The sequence below is a fragment of the Centropristis striata genome, chromosome 15 (assembly GCF_030273125.1).
Source record: "Centropristis striata isolate RG_2023a ecotype Rhode Island chromosome 15, C.striata_1.0, whole genome shotgun sequence".
In the NCBI taxonomy this organism is placed as follows: domain Eukaryota; kingdom Metazoa; phylum Chordata; class Actinopteri; order Perciformes; family Serranidae; genus Centropristis; species Centropristis striata.
In genome coordinates, this window is record NC_081531.1 from 31,668,951 (window position 1) to 31,689,608 (window position 20,658).

The 20,658-nt window shown below is 36.9% G+C and overlaps 1 protein-coding gene across 2 annotated transcripts; it reads right to left on the reverse strand.

Annotated features, from left to right (window-relative positions):
* Positions 1-284: 284 nt before the first annotated feature.
* brd8a (bromodomain containing 8a) lies at positions 285-18,616 on the reverse strand. 2 transcript variants are annotated; one of them, XR_009395754.1, is made up of 20 exons: positions 18,139-18,616; positions 16,745-16,841; positions 14,668-14,737; positions 14,509-14,558; positions 14,257-14,379; positions 14,063-14,143; positions 13,895-13,959; positions 13,653-13,795; positions 12,276-12,467; positions 10,350-10,440; positions 9,116-9,259; positions 8,047-8,198; positions 6,960-7,413; positions 6,797-6,840; positions 6,402-6,670; positions 6,200-6,292; positions 5,389-5,457; positions 4,867-5,201; positions 1,653-1,697; positions 285-1,443 (listed from the first exon to the last, which is right to left on the reverse strand). XR_009395754.1 is itself a non-coding variant. In XM_059352450.1 (20 exons), exons 1-20 carry the CDS (start codon positions 18,155-18,157, stop codon positions 1,384-1,386), a joined length of 2,544 nt encoding a protein of 847 aa, XP_059208433.1. In that variant the 5' UTR covers positions 18,158-18,616; the 3' UTR covers positions 285-1,383. The 2 variants fall into 2 exon arrangements, 1 of the variants encoding a protein (XP_059208433.1); XM_059352450.1 differs by having other exon boundaries at positions 4,919-5,201.
* Positions 18,617-20,658: the final 2,042 nt, after the last annotated feature.

Genomic DNA, 20,658 nt, shown 5'->3' on the forward strand with positions numbered 1-20,658 from the left:
CCTTTGTTATATAAGTTTAACGTGTATTTTGTGATAAAGTATACAAAAAAAAGGTTGTACACTAAATAAAACGGCCAACTATAGTTTGAAAAAACTGTAATCAAAAAGATAAACTCAACAAATATTCTGAACGTTAAAAAGACCAGTGGAGTCAGAATATACAGCAATTACTTTGACATAAAAGAGGTTGTATATTGTTGTGTGTTTCAAACAGAGCTTCTCTGTTCTTTGCTGGAAAACAGATTGTTTTCTTAGCAACTTTAAATTGGAAATTTGGAATTTAAAAAACTTAAATTGATGAAACAATTAACTGCAGTAATCACTTTGTTGAAAATTGCCCAAGCAATTAAAGCAGCCTCTTTCAAGATATTTTAGTAGGTTTTCATTTTAATAGCTGACTTGCAGATTTTCACCGAAAAGTCTTCTGCTTATGTCCAAAGTCTGAACACATGATGAGTGTGGAAACATCATATAGAGTAACACAATTTGCAACCTCTGCACAAATGTTTTTGATTTAATAGCTCTTAATCAGGATGGTTTCAGTGTGTGTATCGTGTTAGAATAGTGGAAAACGTTTTGTGCAAATTCAAGCTAAACATGTTGATTTAGGGCTCATTATGAAGTTTTTATTATTTTTTTTAACATTTCAAAGTTCACAAAACAGTTGAATAACGTGACGTTTTCTCAAAAATACCAAAAATGACTCAGAATATGCATGTAGGTACTGTTCCACAGGATAAAATCAATTAATCACAAACAATGAAGCCATATTTAAAAATGGTCTCAGCATTTTAAAACTAGGAAATTAAAATAATAACAACAATAGTGATAATAAAAACAACACAAATGGTTTAATACCAGCAACCGAAAGGTTTTTGTTTAAAAATTAGGATGTGTCCCACCTGATTATTCACAACTTCTGGGTTCATCAGTTTCTTTGGCCTCTGATTTTAGATATTAACACCAACATGGTACGTTTCTCCAAATCAACCACACTAATCTGAGCACAACCAGGCCTCATGAAGGCTTAATTTCAGCCAATTTGTTGCCCAGAAGTAACTTATAATTTCATTTACATAACCGGATGTAATTCAGAGCAGGTTAAGTCTAAGTGATCTGCAGCTACATCTACAAAAGGTCTGACCTATTCTTCCTGCCCCACTGTAATCTGGGATTATACACTTATTAATCCATATCTGTATGGCTGTCTCAGAGGAAATGAGCTTCTCCATATTACAGTGTAACATAGAGTGCAAATGAAGGTTATGCTGCATTTTATGCAGAGTGAGAAACTGTGCAAATGACAGATTAGGTTCACTTCGTGGGTTTCACACCTTTCACTTCAACTCGGGGACACTTGGTTAAAATGTTCATACTCCATGTTCATTTCTTCATCTTCAGATCAGCTTCTATGGCACAACGGCGCCCTCTGGTGCCTCCATCCTGCAGTCAAAGAGAAGAAGGAACAACCTGTTGGTCACATCTTGACACATTTAGTCTTCACACAAACCACAGTTCTATTTAACAAACAATTTGTGCTCATTTTCCTTTTTTTGATAAAAGCAACAGTTGTAGTTTTTATTCTGTCTGCTTCAGGAACAAAGGACAAGAAAGAAAGGGACAGTTTTAAAGGCTGTAGGATGGGTACTTACAAAAAGAGAAAGAAGGAAGGCAGGAGAGGACATGGAGACAGTGTCCTGTAAGAGGAAAATGATGCATATCAGAGATGCGACACAAAAGCCTCAAGAAGAGGCAAAATAATGGCAAGAAATGTAAAAGTATACTCGGAGGAGGAAAGGTTGAAATAAGCTTTCAGAGAACTACAGCTGGAACACATTTCGGTGTTTAAATATTTACTATTCATTTGTCGATGTGCTGCGATTGCAGTACCTGTCCAGTACCAAAATGCCACCATGTTTGATTCATTAACTACATACAACATATTAAACTACAGACATATAACCATTTCTCAAAGCATAGCGTGATGTTTAACAATAATCTCCTACCGTTCGGTCAACTGCTGATTTCATCAACATCAGAATGTTCTGAAACAACATTCAACACTTAAACTCTCTTAATATCAGGTCATTTTTCATATATATATATATATATATATGTGTGTGTATATATATATATATATATATATATATATATATGCACACATACACATACATACAGTACAGGCCAAAAGTTTGGACACACACCTTCTCATTCAATGCGTTTTCTTTATTTTCATGACTATTTACATTGTAGATTCTCACGGAAGGCATCAAAACTATGAATGAACACATATGGAATTATGTTCTTAACAAAAAAGTGTAAAATAACTGAAAACATGTCTTTTATTTTAGATTTCTCAAAGTAGCCACCCTTTGCTTACTAGAATATAAGACATGTTTTCAGTTATTTCACACTTTTTTGTTAAGTACATAATTCCACATGTGTTCATTAATAGTTTTGATGAATCTACAATGTAAATAGTCATGAAAATAAAGGAAACGCATTGAATGAGAAGGTGTGTCCAAACTTTTGGCCTGTACTGTATATAAATATATATTATGTGAGCTGTCGCTACTGCACTAGCCAATTAGGTGATTAACTTGTAAAAAAAATACATTTGAAAAAGAAAAGCTTTAGTGGTGGAAAAAGTATCCAGATCCCTTACTTCAGTAAAAGTACTACTATCAAAATGTACCTGAAGTATCAAAAGTAAAGTACTCGTTTTCCAGAACGGATCCACTCAGATTGTTTTATATATTCCAAATATAGTATTGTCTTATTATTATTGATGCATTTGTGTAAGCAGCGTTTTAATTTTGCGACAGGGCTCTTTTTAACAATTTAATATACTGTTATGTGGTTTAATTTATAAACATGCATAATCACTTTAGATTGATCATATTTTGTCACGGGCTAAATGGGTAAATGTAGTGGAGTAAAAAGTACAACACTCGCCTCTAAAATATAGTGGAGTAGAAGTATAAAGTTACATAAATGTAAATACTCACGTACAATTACCTCAAAGTTGTATTGTGAATTGTAAATATTTTTTCATATTGTTTGATTGCATCTATAAATGAGCATTTCATTATACCTGTGCATTGATAATAAAGATTTCTCACTTGGAGTGACGTACAGAATGTGTAAAAATTTGGTAATTGTTTTATCAAAGTCACATTTTTTGCGCAGGGTAATGCAGCTGGACAAAAATGTCCTTAGATCGTGAATTTTTTAAGACCATATAATTCAGGTGAATTGTCTCACTGTGTCTGTGCTGTAAATATTTTCTTTAAATGCAATTCGTATCAATTTCAGGCTTTAAATATCAACTTCTGGTTAGGTCCCACCCACCTACGTTTTAAGCCTTGTCCATTCTGAGTACAGCTGCAGATAATCTAGTTGTTTGAAAAGATACAGATCCCTGTTTATTTGTTTCAAATTCAGGTTCGAGCACAATTCTCCAAACCCGCATCAGCAGTCTCTTACTCATTCAGTTCATTCTCATTAACATGCAAAAATAATGCAAGTAAAGGTGACTAAATGTTCATTGTGATTCATCTGATTTCCATTATCCATCACTTCTTTTTCACACTGTGAAATTAATGGAAAACAAAAGCTTTCTTGAAGGTAGAATATCAACGTAAAAACTTACTGTATGCTTTGGTAAATAGTTGTCAGTAATGTTGTTGTTTTTTTACATTGTTGCACTATTACATTTTGCCTACCATTTTCCAAAGCATAAATGTTATGTTTTAAAATAAATGTCTTGCTTTCCAGTAAACCATTGGTTTGAAACCGACTGAAGAGGAGAAATTGAGACATTGTGGAAGCTCTGACTGACAACCTGCCAATCACAAGGCACCCTCACCCTACAGCATACCCTGCTTTATTGATTCCATGATTCACAAAATACTGTGCTGAAGAAGACTTCAAACTAGCCCATAAAATTAGAAAAGTGTTCACTGAGGTAATAACTTGATTCACCTATGGCTAAGCCCCGCCCTCTCCACTCACTCGGACAAACTGTCAACATTCGGTGACGGGCGCTATGGCAGCTGTGACAGTCGGAGAAATTTCACAGGAGGCAATTAATCATTTTTGGAGACAGAAAATTGAAATATCATCTCGACGTCACCAAAAGGGCCTTCATTAACAGGTTAGAGGTTTTCACTCGTCTTTTCACCCCACTGACACCGCTCATTCTGGTGCTTGTTGTAAACAAACAGAGATCGCTAAGTGAACACCTCCTGCAGCAGCAGCACATACACACTGTACTGCTAAAGAGCTAACTGTAGCTAACTGCCGCTAACAAGGTTAGCTCGTTAGCGCTCGTTAAGACGGAGTCGCTGGATTTGTCTCCAGTCATTAATGAGATGTTGTGTCAGAGTTGCATGTACCCCATGCACACCATTTGACCATTTTAAACTTAAAATCTCAAGAAAAAACACATAAAAAAGACTGAAACGGACTAACTCCAATGCATTTCAATGGATGTGGAAGCAGAGAATGTCCGAGTGTATTGAGTTAGCTATGCGCACTGTGATTGGCTCATCGCGTTTGGGGGTGTGGCTTAGCCATAGGTGAATTGACAACTAGGGTTGATCAGACTTCTTCTTGCAACCAGAGAGTCGCCCCCTGCTGGCCATTAGAAAGAATGCAGATTTAAGGCACTAGCTTCAGTTTTCAGACCCAAAGGTGCAGTTAAAAGCCTCTTCAAGCCTCTGCATGTTGATTTTGCCAGTGTAGCAAACCAATGGCTACCTGAAAAGATAACGTTCTGAAAACTTAAGTCATGCTTTGGAAAATGTTAGGCAGATATAGTTTACCATCACTTTCTTCTACCTTTAAGTCAGCCTGTTGTCTCACCCTTGTCTCTTCTTCTGTACTCTCTGCTTTTGTCAAAATTCTAGTGAAGCACCTTGTCAGTGGAGTCCTGTCTGCGTGTGCTCTCACGGCCCCTCAGGCTCTTGGCGCTGATACCAGACTCTGATGTCTCCATGATGAGCTGGGTAGCCAGAAACTGCTGGATCTGCTCCAGGACATCACGCTGCATCTCCAGAGCCATGTGGTACACGTCATGATCCAGGCTGTTGTACATGACTGCATTCTGAAACATCAGCATGATGTCCCTCTGGAACTCGGCGGTGGTCCGTATCAACCCCGTCTCAATGCTCTTTTTTATGGCGGCAAGATCCATGGGCCTGTAGAGGTGAGGAGCAAAGAGTGATTCTGAATGTCAGTAATCTTGGTTTGTATTCCTTAGTTTCTGAAAAGTTTATATATGTGAGATGTAAGATGTTCTCTCTCGACAAGTGATTTCTTGAAAAACTATTAGAAAAATGAAAATACTCATAAAATATGACCACGGCAAACATATCACATGCTTACCTCTGCACAATACTGTGGTATCCAGGTGCAATTTCATCTGTTACTGGCTGCAGGAAGACATTTGCATACCTAAAACAGGTTCACATAAATTACATCTGTTTCAGAAATGATACCAAGAATTAAATATATATGAGGATGATCTACTGTGTTCAGAACGCAGCAGCTAGGATTCTTACCGGTTTTAACAGACTATATCACATCACCACAATTTTAGCATCTTTGCACTGGCTACCTGTTTGATTTAGCATTGTTTTTTTTTATTTTACTGATCACTTTAAAGCTTGTTAAGGTCAGGCTCCTAACTATATATCAGAACTCTTGATTCCCTACAAATCGACCCGCGTCCTCAGATCCTCTTGTGGCATCCTTCTGACTTTTCCAAAGTCGAAACTAAAATCTTCTGCCGTCAGATCGCTCCCAACTTTGGAACAAGCTGCCTGAGGAAATAAGGCGCACAGACTAAGTGACTTCTTGTGAATCACTTGTTAAAATCCGCTTTTATATAATTTTTACATCTTATTCTTTTTTTTAATTCAATTCTATTCTCTATATAGTCAGCCTTTTACCTTTTAATTCTATTCATATTACTTAATTGTTTTTCCTTAGTTGTCTTGTAATTGATCCTACGGTGTCTTTTATCATTTTTATGTAAGAATGTTTTCTTAAGCCTTACCTCTGCTCTGTTGGCCTTATGGCATCATTCTCCTTTGTGATTAACCGCTCTCTGTTAAATCCATGGTTAGCTGTTGTTTTTAAAAGGTGCTATAGAAATAAAGTTATTTATTAATACTGTTAAGAGTCATATTCTAACCTGTGATTGGCTGCTGCCCGCCACACTAGCATTATGGCTTTCTTCCAGATCTTGTGCGCCTGTAGAGCTTCCAGGTCCTCACTGCACATAGAGCTGCACAGCAATGGTATGCAAGAAGGAAGGTAGTAGGAAAAGACAGGTGATGAGGGCAGTGTGACACAGGGATAAATAGTTGACCGAGAATAAAATGTGTTTAACTCACAACTGCGATGATGCAGGGCTGCTGGGGATGGAGTCTGCGGTCATGTGGAGCTGCAGAGACGAGGAGGCCGTGTGGAGGCTGTATCCATCCTCACTCTCGCTGGCCGCAGGTTCAAGCTCCATCTCGCCGTCTGGCTCTGACAAGAATCCCTCCACCCCATCACCCTCTTCTTCTCTACACACTTCTGGCCCATTTAGCTCATTGTACACTTTAGTCCCTGAGGCGTTCTCTCCTCCCCCAACACTTATTCCATCCTCCGCTTTCATCTCCTGCAAGGACGGAGAAAAATGCAGAGAGATTCAAACAGAGCTTACAGTGCAGGAATACTGTGGAACTACGCACTCTGCATTTCATTACAAGCATCATGTTCGCTCTGTCCTCGTTGGGTGCTATACCTTGGGTTGCCTTTCTGTCAGTGGGCTATCTTCTAATACTGAGTCTGCCAAGATAGTAAAGATGAATAATAAGAAGGAAATGGTTATGCAAAATGCATAGTCACATGCAAACTGCATGTTATGAAGCAAGTGAACACTGGTATTGATGCATGGGTGTGCATACCTTCATGGGGTTTTCCAGGTCTTTGCTTCGCCCACTTCTCACTCTCACATTTTATAGTAACATTCAATGCTCCAGTGTTTCTCATTGCCTCAGGCTGTGGAGGTGCTCCAGTGCGGCAGTGCTCCAAACTCTTTGAGTTGCATGAGGACAAGGAGGTGGGAGGAAGGCCTCTGAGTCCCATGGGGAATGCTGCGAGACCATTATCTTGACTGTTGCAGAGAGAGGAGAGTGAAGCTGAAGTCCCACCCCGGACTTCCAACACTTCTGTCTTCCCCTGCAGGCTACTGTGAAGACACGAGGACTGCTGGACCCCTGTGGACACTGCGGGGTGAGACACATGTGGCTGGAAAGGCCCAGCCTCCCAGGCACCAGACAGAGCGTGGCCATTCTCCTCACACAGTGACAGCGCAGCTTCAACTGCAGCTGCATCCAAAGCCTCTGCAGTCTCATCTGCCTGTAGAACAGATATGAATAATTGTAAATCTCAGCGGGGATGCTGGTAGGCAAACTATTGTTCACTATTGTAACTCACTATAAAATGACCGATTGAAAATACCCATATTTCTAAAAGAACATTAAAAACTCTCACAGCTGGAAGAAATGGAGGGACTACATGTATGAGAGGTGATTGCATATTCTGTGTGGGAAAATCTTTTTAATTTATATTATTGTATTTTTCCCCTGGGTCAGAAGCGTTTCTCCCCTAGTATAAATATGTATATATATATTCCATCTCTGCTTGTTATGGGGTTATTTCTTATTTTATTTTTTGTACCGGTGACCTTGTGGACAGCACAGACGAAGTCATTTAGTGTCACTGGACCGAGGGAGACTAAAGAACTGTGGGTGCCTTAAAGCCTCTAGACCCGATTCATCAGCCTGAGTTCTGCCAGCCCTTTGTTTAGAATAAAATCTGCCATTGTATTTTGCCATGGATGACCCTGTTTGATGTACCTGTTCTGTGTGTATAATTATATGTTTTGTTTTTCACTGAAAAATCAATAAAAAGAAAGTAAAAAAAAAAAAAAAAAAAAAACTCTCACAGGCATAATTTATCACAATTTATCTCACTTTTTTTTTTTTTTACCTTGTCTTCAATGATAGCGATAATGTCCCCCACTGTCTTCAGGTCCAGTTCATCCCCCATGTAGGACACAGTCACATCGTCCTCACTGAGCTCTGACACCTTATCCTCTGCAGACACAGGCTGGCATCCAGAGGGCACCATCCCATCAACCTCTGCACATAAACAACAACTCATTTTTGTTTTCCAAGATACGGTTTGACACTAGCCTTATTAGAAGTAGCACCTAACCACAAGAAATCTGAACTCCCTTTTACTTTTTCTCAAAATGTTGACATGCTTTTAGATTAGGGCTGTATGCAGTAGCTCAATGCTTATAATAATAATAATAATGTTAACTACTATGCATAATGTTAAATGCTAGGCAGTTTTCGTTGCATGTCTTTTAGTTTTATGGTTATGGTTTGATGGTTTTGTAAAATTTGATTTCCAGTAACTTCAGTGCATTGTCCAAATGTAAACATTTCTAGAAAAAAAATGACATAGATCTAATCATTTCCAAATTACATTACATATTCAGATTTAATCCATATTTGTTGGCGTTTCGCCTTTCAAATAAACATTTTCACTGTGGTCAAATAACTGCTGCTCTCCTGCTTACCACACACTAAAGGAAGCATGCACCTGTTTTAATCGCTTTTAATGCAGCAGTAAAGCAGCAGTCTAACAGCACCATAAATCACCTCTACTGATTAAAAAAGTGGATTCGAAAAAAGAAAGTAATTTATTTAGATAAAAATAAACTTAAATTGAGAATTTAGTTTGATCTTTATTCTATTCATTTGAAACTATAAAAGGAAGCTTTGAATTAAAAAAAAACTGGCTACAACCCTACTATGGTTGACTTTTTTCTATTTGAAAAATTTTATTTGTAAAATCATACGTGTTTTATCTTAATTTTGTGCCCAAAAAGTATCCTTACCACAAGTTTCTTACAACAGTTAACAGTTGTAAGTAGACCATTATTACAACTTTGAATGTCTGAAATGAAATGATCTATCTAAAAAGCAGTTGACATTAATGATGCGAGGTGATTTAACCTGTGGATTGAGTGCTGAGTGGTTTGTCTCACCTGTATTTGCTGAGGCAGTAGAGTCAACAGGCACAAGAGTGGCAGCAGTGAGAGAAGCACTGGAGTCTGCGCTGACCATGAAACCTAACGGGGCAGAGAACTGGGTGGGACCCGCCTCCAGGAGACGAGACAGCATCGGGGCACCTGCCATGCAAAGTGCAGACAAATAATATACAAATGTACGCGCAAACAGATTAAGACGATAGGAACATTTCCATATCCACAGTTGCTCATGAAGTTGGAATAAATAAAAAAAATCCATTAAATTATTGTGACAAAGTGATTTATTAGTGACAGATAGTGTGTATCACCTCAAAACTTTATTAATCAATCTCTGTATAATGTTCCTAAATGTTATTTTCCTTTTGTCTAAATTGTTAATACTTTTTATATTTCTACTTGTTTAAATTGTAAATTGTTAATACATTTTTATATATTTTACTTGTTTAATTGTTAATACCTGTCTTATTTTTATAGTTTATACTGCTTGTTTACTATTTATTGTTATTTTTATTGAAGCTCCTCTCTATCTTGCTATCTTCTTTGCTGCTTTAATACTGGAAATGTCCCTGTTGTTGGACTACTAAAGGAAAAACTTATCTTCCAAACATATCACAATGAAAATTAAACCACAATTAAGAGAAGATTGTGTCTGAAAACAAGATTATTCAAACTTTATGGCCGACCGTGCAGAAAGCGTACATATATTTAGGAGGAGTAATCTTTGCTGAGCCTGATGAATAAATAAGTTATTAACACCTCTATAGTGAAGGGGCAATAAATAATAGTTTTTTAAAAAAGTGCCTAAAAGAGTCCAGGTGTTAAAAGAGAGAGAGTGTGTGTGATGTCCAAAGTGATTTGTGTTGCTTTTTCTACTTAATATCTTCTTGATATTATATATGAATTATTATATTGAATTAGATGTTATTTAAATCAATCATTTTGTGAAACATTTGTTTAATAATAATAATAATAATAATAATAATAATAATAATGCATTTTATTTATAGCCGCCTTTCAGGACTCTCAAGGTCACCTTACAATAAACAATTAAAAAACAAAACAATAATAATAAAACAGCAATGACAGTAATAATAAACAACAACGAAACAATTACAAATTAGAACAATAAAGACAACAATGACAGTAATAATAAACAACACTTTGACATGGAATTTATCTTTATCAGTGTCGAGTCAAAATGACAAGTAAAAATCAAACAGTGTATCCGTACCTGTTGCCTGAGAGAGAGGTTGGCTAGGCGGAGCAAGCTGCAAGTCATGTGCTGATGTCATATTTGCAGCGGTCACATCACCCTCCCCCATCTGGGATGTAAACACAGTCATGCATGTCAAACATTTTGAATTTATTTTTATAAACCTGTTTAATCAGAAATACTGTTTGTGCTTACATTATTCATTCTGTGAAAGTACACTGTATATTCACACCACACAATTTTTTAAAACTCAAGCTGAATGTTTTGTGATATTTCTACAATTGAACAGGAACCCCTGTGTGTGTGTGTGTGTGTGTGTGTGTGTGTGTGTGTGTGTGTGTGTGTGTGTGTGTGTGTGTTTGTACAAAGGGCCCGGCAGGCAGCAGTGCATGTCACAGCAGAGATGTTACCAGAGGAATGTGAGGAGGCAAAGCACTAATAAAGGATACACTTATTCTGACACTTTGGGATTTCACAAGAGCACAACAGGCTTCATAAAAAAATGGAAATTAAAAAAACATGCGGGAAAATCCAGGAGGTAACTGTACTGCAGCTATTCAGGAAGAAGCTTGGTCTGAATGACATCTTCTTGGCTGTGGTGGGAAATCATGTCATAGGGCCACCACTGATGAGAAATGACAAAAGTTTCATGACAGCAACCTAGAAGCAAAAGCCAACCTGCAGTTTTCAAAAAGACGCCTGAGCATAGTGAGCATTGAAACAAACCATTGAATTCTTCAGCTACATAAATATAGCGTGAAAACAAATGCTATGTTAACTGTCAAATGACACCTTTGACATGCAGCACAAGGACCTCGGGCTGGATTCAAACCCAGGTCCGCTGCAGCCAAGGTTATTATAGTTAACGAAAACTAACAAAATAACGAAAACTAAAATTGAAAAAACATTTTAGTTAACTGAATTAAAAATAAAAACAAGAGTTTTTTAAAAAACGAGAACTAACTGAAACTGTATTGTGTGGTTACAAAACTAACTAAAACTAACTAAAATTATAGTGAAAATGTCCTTAATTTTCGTCTTTGTCAACTTTTTTCATACATAATTCAGTGTTTCTATTTCAACATGCAGGAACACATGGTAAATATGTTTACTGAGACTGGGATGTTTACACTTCAACCAAAATACAAAACACCCCGAACTCTAAGAGTTAATAACCTTATTGGGGTTAAGATGGATAAACCAAAGGAAATGAAGGCACATACCCATTACAAAAAAACTAAAACTAATAAAAACTAAACTAAAACTAAGCATTTTCAAAAAATAAAAACTAAACTAAAACTAGCAAACTCACTCTAAAACTAACTAAAACTAACTGAATATGAAAACAAAAATTCACAACAAAATTAAAACTAAAACTAATGAAAAATCCAAAACTATTATAACCTTGGCTGCAGCAAGGACTCAGCCTAAGCTATATGTGCTCTCCAGTGAGCCACCAGGACGCACCAAGTCATACCTTTTTATTTCCAAGATAGTGAAGCAAAAAGTTTCCCTAGATTGATTTACTGTTCCAGTAGTGCAGCCTCTTGGACTTTTAAGAATAGAAAGAACAACTTGTGTTTTTGGAGCAGGAGGAGACGAGTGCTTATGACACACACACACACACACACACACACAGATAGAAAAAGGAACAGGACAAAAACTAGGCATATTTGAAAGACTGCAGTGGTTTGAAACAGGACTATGAATGTCATTGTGTAGCAGAGCCTCACCTGAACACCTGAATCCCCAAAATTACTAAATAAAAACCTAATGTGATTAAAGCTACCAAAACCATAAAACAGAATAAAAGACAAAATTATAAAACACTCCTTCATTGCTCTGCAACTCTACAAATAGGGAGATGACGACAGGATGCACTTTAACATGATAATTACAGAGTTTGGCACTTTTGGCATAATACAGTGAGTCCCCTCCACATACCAGTCTGGAATTTGTGGCCAGGATACTGCCTTTCTTCAGTAACTCTGACAGAAGTGGAGATGGTGGTGGCGTGGCTTTCTGGCTCAAGAGTTTCTTTTGGGTGGGGTCATCAAGAAGTGATCCGTGGCTGATGTCATCATTACCAGCTCCAGAGGACTCAGCAATTGTGATTAATCTGGCTGATCCTGAAGCCTAGAAACACCGAGAGGGAAAAATTCTGTCATATTTTCATACCAATCGGGAAATGTTTCAACAAAACCTGCACAACCCTTATCACCACTTTTGGTGTGAATGCAGTCTTACAGCAGCATCCTGCAGATTCAAGTTAAAATGCAGGGTGTTTATTAGGAAATCTAAACACATTGTACACAACACCCAGCTCAAAGAGGAACACCGATTGGTCAGCAGTAATCTTCAGATAAATACAGATTCTTAAAACGGGCACTGCACCTACTTAAAATACCACATACCAAATGTTTTTAAATGACTGATTAAGAGGTACACTATATACAAAAGTATTCAGACACCTGACCATTATACAAACAGGGACTGCAATGACATTGTATTCAAATACATAAACTTTAATCTGGAGGGCCAGTCAAGTTCTTCCACACTGAACTCATCAAACCATGTCTTTATGGACCTTGCTTTGTGCGCTGGGGCACAGTCATGCTGGAACAGAAAAGGGCCTTCCCCAAACTGTTGCCACAAAGTTGGACAAAGCATAGCATTGTCCAAAATGTCTTGTTTTCTCATTAATATAGCCCTTCACTGGAGATAAGGGGCCTAGCCCAAACACTGAAAAACAGCCCCGTACCATTATCCCTCCTCCACCAAACCTCACAGTTGGCACAATACAGTCAGACAGGTGACATTCTCCCGGCATCTGCCAAACCCAGAATCAACTTTTTGTGCTCATATAAATGCCAGTGGAAGTTTAAAACTCTTCAGCTAAGGCATCAGCAGAGCATTAGTGAGTTTCAGCACCATGAGCCTTAGCAGTCGTTGTGTAAAATCTGTGATTTTACGTGGTCTTCTGCTTCGTGGCTGAGATGCTTTTGTTCCTAAATGCTTCCACTTTCTAATAATATAAACTTACAGTTGACCTTTGTATATCCACCAGGTATGAAATTTCCCAAACCGTGTTATTGCAGAGGTAGCATCCTATCACACTATCAGAGCGATCCATTTAGCATCACAAATGTTTGCAAATGGAGACTGCATGGCTAGGTGATTGACTTTATACACCTGTGGAAAGGTGTGTGATTGAAACAACTGAATTCAGTAATTAACAGGTGTGGTCAAATAGTTTTGTCCATATGATTACTGAACAGTAGGACAGGCTTTTCATAATTTTTTGTACCTTCAGCCACTTACATTCTTTGTTGATGCAATATCCAGTGTCAAGAACTCGAGTGGGTCACCTGGTGAGAACTCAGGGCTCGGGGAGCTACAGCCTGAGGGCGAATGCATGGTGATGCCGTGTACTCGCTTAGGTGTGTTCTTTGCCACCTGTCTGGCTGGAAGAGGGAGACAGAGAACAGAGAGGATTGTCTTGTCAGACACACGATTCTACATTGATGCAGAAAAAAACAACAAGTTAACAGTGAAGGAGATACCCTGATAAGCAGCATTTGTGTTTTTTCTTTTCAACTCTGCTTCCTCCTCCTCCACTTTCTTCTTCCTAACAGACAAATATATTTTGCTTGTTAGTAGAGAACATCTACGTCTATGATGCACTGTATCATTGTTAAAACAGGACAAATTGAAAGTTTATTTCTTCTTACTGCAGCATTTCTTCCCATAACTCTTCAAGTTTGGAATCTAGATGTCCTGCTTTTATTAGTTCAGCTTCTCTTTTCAGTTTCCTATGAAAAAGGAAACATGTCAAACATTCTCATTAATGCAGTATATGAAGAAACGACTTGTTTTTTGTTTAGTTTTTTTTTATAATAAAGGTGATGTGAAAAATGCTGCGTACCTGTGCTTCTCCTGTGTTTCTTTGATAAACTTTTTTAGTTCATCAATCCTGTCTGCTGTCAGCTTGCGAACTATCACGTCCTCCACCGTCTCCACCAATTCACCTTTCTCACCACGCTTCCGTCTGAAAATAAGACATGAATTATTAGTTTTACACTGCCAATGCAAGTGTAAAACAGTATAAAGCTATGTAATATATTTCAGTTTTCATGTCTACTAAAGCTAGAGAGGTAAAAGTCACTTCTGCGCTCACTTTGGGGCCTCTGTTGTTTCCAGGAGCTCCGAGTACTTGGAGGCACAGTGCTGTGAAGAGCCAAGGAACAATCAAGAATTAACAACAGACAAAATATAATGTGATAAATATACTGCAAATGGCATGAATTTGGTGATTGTGTTGTGATTTCGTAAACACCTTTTGAGAGAACCAGTCAGGTGGCCGCCCGGGCTCTGCAAATGGTTTGATGGCTCGACTGACAGATACCCTGTTGAGATGAAATACTCATTAAAAAATGTCAAGTCCAACACAGATATTATTTCTGCCCTGGTTTGTGGTAGGCTTAATACATGTTTTCTCCGAAGTTTATATGTTTATATATGACAGTTTATATACCACATACACTACTGGTCAAAAGTTTTAGAACACACCAACTTTTCCAGAATTTAATTGAAAATTATGCAGTTTAATGTCTCAGTGTACTCTGAAATTAATGCACATTTGCAACATTTAAAATTCTTTATTGAGCATGATAGTGTTTTGAAAGTAAAAAAAAGATTCAAAATCACATTTTGTGTTGGACTAAAGGACTAAAAAAAGACACAAAATGACTAAAAAAAGACACTAAAAGTCACAAAATGACTTACAAAGACATGAAAAGAATTCAAAAATGGACAAAATAGCCCAAGACTCCATAGAGTTAAGTTGTTAACCCATTTCTTGTTCCCTGAAAAAAGGCCTACTTGTATAATTCTGAAATGTACATTATTTTTCAGTTTTGGTTAACCTTACCTTTTTTTATTTACCTCTGGCAGTTCACCACTCTGTACCCTTTCTAGCTGTTCATTTGATGTGAACTGCTTGAATTTCAATAAAAAAATGGAAAAATTGGGGTGTTCTAAAACTTTTGACCGGTAGTGTATATCATCATAGACAAACACATTTCTATCTATGGTTAATCTATCTAATTTGCATGTCTTGAAAGAAAACACAGCGACCACCCTTACAAGCAACAATGCAAACAAACGAGTCACCTGATCTAATCTTAAAGGGATACTACGCAAGTGGTTGTCACTTATTTATAAATGCAACAGTCACATGTGGCCACTCCTTTCAAGCTAAACAAAAGTAAAAGCAAACCCGGACTTCACTTACGTTTTGGAACAAGCTTTGTCCGCTTCACTATATTTGTGTTTTTTCTGCGCTGTGTCCACTATTTAAAAGGTGGCACCCAAGAAAGTCAACAAAATGAAAAGAAAGGACCAGGTGTCTTCATTACAGAGAGCACAAAACATTTTGAATGGGTCATAAGTGCTGACTGAGAAGGTGCTGTGATGACTGATTAGTAATTTTACCATTTGCATTTTTTCCATATAAAAAGTAAAAAAAAAGGTAAGTGTAGTTAGTTTGTAACTGTCAGTGGTTGTGAATCATGCAGTAATATCTATGTTTCAGTGCGTTTTTTGCTTTCTGTACTGACAAATCCACTCTGTGCTCCAGGTTCAAAGGTTCTTTTTCTGGGTTTTAATTGGCTTTTTCAAATTGGGACGCACTTAATCTAGCTTGCACTAATATATGTTTGAATCTCAGATTGTAGGGGAATGCAAAGGCATCTCCCCCCTTCAGTAGAGGAATTTAAAAGCATCTCTTTAGTGCCAAACTCTGTACATCTTCTTCAAGATGTCACAACATAAAAACAAAGCAACATCGAGCCCTGCCATCAGCTTCCCTCTAAAGTTCTGGTTTGAAACTCAATGCCAGTTTGTGTTTGATGATGAAAGGCCAATTACAACCGGAGATAAGGTCAAATATATTTACTGTAAAAAATTATAACTAGATGTTCTCCTCATTTGACCTCTTTTACGTTATATTTGCAACCTGTGTTAACATTTGCATCATTTAAAAGTCATAATTGAGCATGATTGTTTTTAACTTCAATTTTTATATTTTTATTGTGTTTCTTGGGTTCAAAATGTTTATCCCGACAGAAAAAGTGAAAAAATTATTATCAGGTCATATAAGTGAGTTTCGGCTGAAACCAACATGGCATGGTAAACATTTTTTAAAATAGCAAATACAGGCAGAATAAAAAGTCAAAAACAGCCCAAAATAGCCCAAATGGGTTAAGCAAAGGATATACCAGAAAGCATGTGACCGTCTGACAACTTTAACATATTCATAAATGTTTGAACTACAATATCATAAACCTGTGACACAACTAAGAGTCACTGGCACCAGTTTCAGACTCAAGTGGAGCAGTAGTAGACTACAGTACCAGTTCTGGTCTCCACTCTTCATGACAGATGTGGCCAAACACAGCTTCTCCCTCACCGACCATGGCTCTGTTGGTCCAATGACAAGCAGCTTGTGTTCTACAGAGGTGAAGGAAAAACAATGAACAATAAATAAACATGCTTTGTTTAGTCCAACCGATTGTAAACTGTAGCTCTCAGACTTGGAGTAAGATGAGATAAGATTTTTTTTTTATCCCGCAGTGGGGAAATTAAGTCGTCACAGCAGCTTAATACATTTACAATTACATATTTGTAAATATACTCTATTTGCTTCAGACGAATTTCTATATTTCTATTTTAATTTCTAATTGTACATATCTCTATTTACTTCAGACGAATTTCTATATTTCTAATTTAATTTCGAATTGTACATATCTATATTTACTTAAGACTTGTTGCATTTGCATTTGTATATTGCTGTTGTATATTTAGTATGGCAATCTATATTTTATTTACAGACTTACTTATTATCATTTCTATTTCTTATAAAGCAGCAACTGTAACAAAAACAATTCCCCCCCAGGGGATCAATAAAGTATTTCTGATTTTGATTAAGATACAGACGAGGTAGTTGAAAAGAATGTTCAAGCAAATTTGCAACAACAAAAAAAACAAACATGAAAATACAGTACTGTGCAAATGTTTTAGGCAGGTGAGGAAAAAATGCTGTAAAATAAGAATGCTTCCAAAAATAGATATGCTAATAGTTTATTTTTATCAATTAAAAAAAATGCTTTTCTTTACACCATCCACAAGACTTTTGCACAGTACTGTATATTAACAAGCTGTATGGGTGGTTTTTGCCATCTAGATAGATAGATAGATAGATAGATAGATAGATAGATAGTATAAGTATAATGTACATGTAATGCAACTGGGGGGGGGGGGGGGGGGGGGGGGGGGGGTCCTGCAACAATAAATAAGAAAATATATATGCACATATGCAACAGATATACAGCATAGTATAGGGTATAGAAATATAATATAGAAAGTATGCATTAAATAATTATGTAAAGTATGCTTTACTGAAAATATAGAAAAGTAGAAAGTGTGCTACTTAGTGTGATGATGAAGATGGTGTGTGGAGACTATTAATCTCTTTAACTTGGCTTTCTTTTCATGCTTGAAGCCTAACTGCTTTGAATGTGCAGACAAAAGCATGCCGTTTTATACTGTGGGTGGTAAGCAGGAGCCACCATTAATGTAAACAGAGCTGTCAACTGACTAATGACAGCCATTAATCCTTGCAGGCTCCCCTGCAGGGAGCGGAGGCTGCCGTGCAGGAAGTTAGTGGTGATAACATCAACAGTACGACACACTCACCGCTAACACATAGCATGTCATCACATCTGCTACGTTACCAACATTTACTCACTTCCAACCCCGTTTGCCATCTTCCTGTCATCCCGACATCACATACATCTTGGTAGATGGAAAGCCCAGAAATGAATATGAAACACTGGCGAGATCCGTAAACGACATGCATCAAATTAGGGGGAAATCAATGGATGTTGGGTGTTGAGGCTTTCAAGACTCTTTCTTTCTAGCTAGCTCGCTGAATCACCGCTGTCCGTTAAAGTCTCTCAGCTACTGGTAACTTAAAGATTAAACTAGCTAGCGGAAACATGCTACAGAGGGTTTTCTCTGTGAAGACTCGCACACACGTTTTGATTTCGGCTTAATCTCAACACAGTCTGTGCTACAAAGACACACAGCCAGACGAGAAAATGTAGCTTACAGTAGTCACTAATGTTATTTATCACTGTAGCTAGCAGCGAACTGTTCGTACACGCCCACCACACACACTGAATGGTACGACCCTGGCTGCTCTTAACTTGTCCGTTTTTCAGTTTTATACAAATATTTTTTTAATTATACTATTTTCTTGTGACGGTGTAACAACAGCATCAACAATAATGATGATAAAAATAGCAATAAATGCATAAATCTGAAATAACCAGTCCCCTTTCTTTCTTAGACTAAAGGTATGGAAGATATTTAATGCCACTATCGTGAAAAAACTAAATATAGGTATTATGGATTAACCACATGTAGACTGCATTATATGGAAGATTTAAAATGCCAGTCAGTATGTTTTTTGTGTGTGTTGTTTTTGTTTTGTTTTCATTTTTCAGGCTTTGAATGGCTTTTCTAAATTGTAGCGTATCTAATCTGAGATGATATTATGAGATTACCAGTCCCCCTTTTTCCTAATGCTAAAGGTATGGAATATTTAATGCCACTATAGTGAAAAAACAGGGTATATACACTTGTTATTACTCATATTTACATTAGAAAAAAATGACAGCCATACAGCTATTATTGATTAACTCTGGGCTTGAGGTTGTTTTTCGGTTTTTGATTGGCTTTTCAAAATTGTGGCATAAATAATATGACTGAGATTATGAGTTAATTTAATTTTTCCGAAAGCTAGAGTATGGCAGATATTCAATGCCACTATAGTGAAAAACCCAAGTACAGGTATTATGGATTAACTATACATAGACTGCATTATTTGGAAGATTTAAAATTCCACTCAACATGTTTTTCATTTTCATTTTATGCTGTCATACTTTCTTTTTCAGTCTTTGATTGGCTTTTCCAAATTGTAGCATACCTAATCTCAGATGACAGTATGAGACAACCAGTCCCCTCTTTTCCTAATGCTAAATGTATGGAAGATATTTAATGCAAACATCACTAGTTATAACTTATCTAATGGTGTCATATTTAATTTGAAAACATGATGCTCCATTGTTATAGTGTGTGTTTTTTTGCTTTCTGTACTAACAAATCCGCTCGAGGTTTCTTTTTCAGGTTCTGATTGGATTTCCGTACTTAGTTTTGACATACCTAATCGAGTTTGCCCAATTTACATTTGAATCTCAGACTGGAGGGAAGTGCACAGGTAGATACCAAATGTGACAAACTTTGCATGGATTAAAGTGAGTATAGAAAAGGTCATACATAAATAAGAAAAGCACATTTTTGAGTGTAGTAGGACCTTCAGCAAAAAAGATGTATATGTAAAAAACTGAACTTTTTAGTTTTGAAAAAGTTAATTGCTTTAATTGCTTCCACTGTATTAATCAAACAATAGTTGCAGTGGGCCTTACCACCAGTGTGAAAACCTGTTCTGATTTCCTGGTAACACCAACACAGCAGTCACGTGCTGAGCAGCAGGAGCAACAGACTAGAAAAACTGGTTTGCAACCAGCATGCTGCAAAAAACAACAACAACCAGGGCATCATTTTGAAATGAATAGCTTGGGCTTATAGCTCTAAATGCAGTGTCAGTACAAAATATGTTTATTAACCACTTTTATAGTTTTATCAAATTGGGACACAAATCTAATTGATAATAACATGTTTTAAGGATATTTTGAAGGCACTGTAACACATTGCATTTACTTGTATTTCTATAAAAACTACACTAAATACAATTCTATAATGAATAATTTTGTTTGGTTCATTTTCGGTATATCTATCTTGTATGAATGTAAAGTGTAAATTAAAATAATAGCTTGGGCTTAGCTTTAAATGTATGAAATAAGTCTTGTTGCCACCTTTAGCGTTTTACGGAACTGGGACACAAATCTCTTGATAGTAAAAATGTTTCAAGGCTGTTCTGAATGCACCACAACATATCGTATAATGTTAAATGCACCACAACATAATGTATAATGTTGTGATTGTGATTGTATTCACCCTTCTGCAGTGGTGGAAAGTAACTAAGTACATTTACTCAAATACTGTCCTTACAATTTTGAGGTTTGTCTACTTGAGTATTTCCATTTCATGTAACTTAATACTTCTACTCCACTACATTTTGAGGCAATTTTTTTTTACTACATTTAGCTTCCAGCTTTAGTTATTTTTTAGGTTGAGATTTATC

Excerpts from the sequence above, each read along its gene's own strand:
- brd8a (XM_059352450.1), bottom strand. Across the intron at positions 8,199-9,115 it reads TACTGCCTCAGCAAATACAG|AGGTTGATGGGATGGTGCCC; the intron begins GTGAGACAAACC and ends GTTTATGTGCAG. Across the intron at positions 1,444-1,652 it reads CCTTCCTTCTTTCTCTTTTT|GATGGAGGCACCAGAGGGCG; the intron begins GTAAGTACCCAT and ends CTTTGACTGCAG.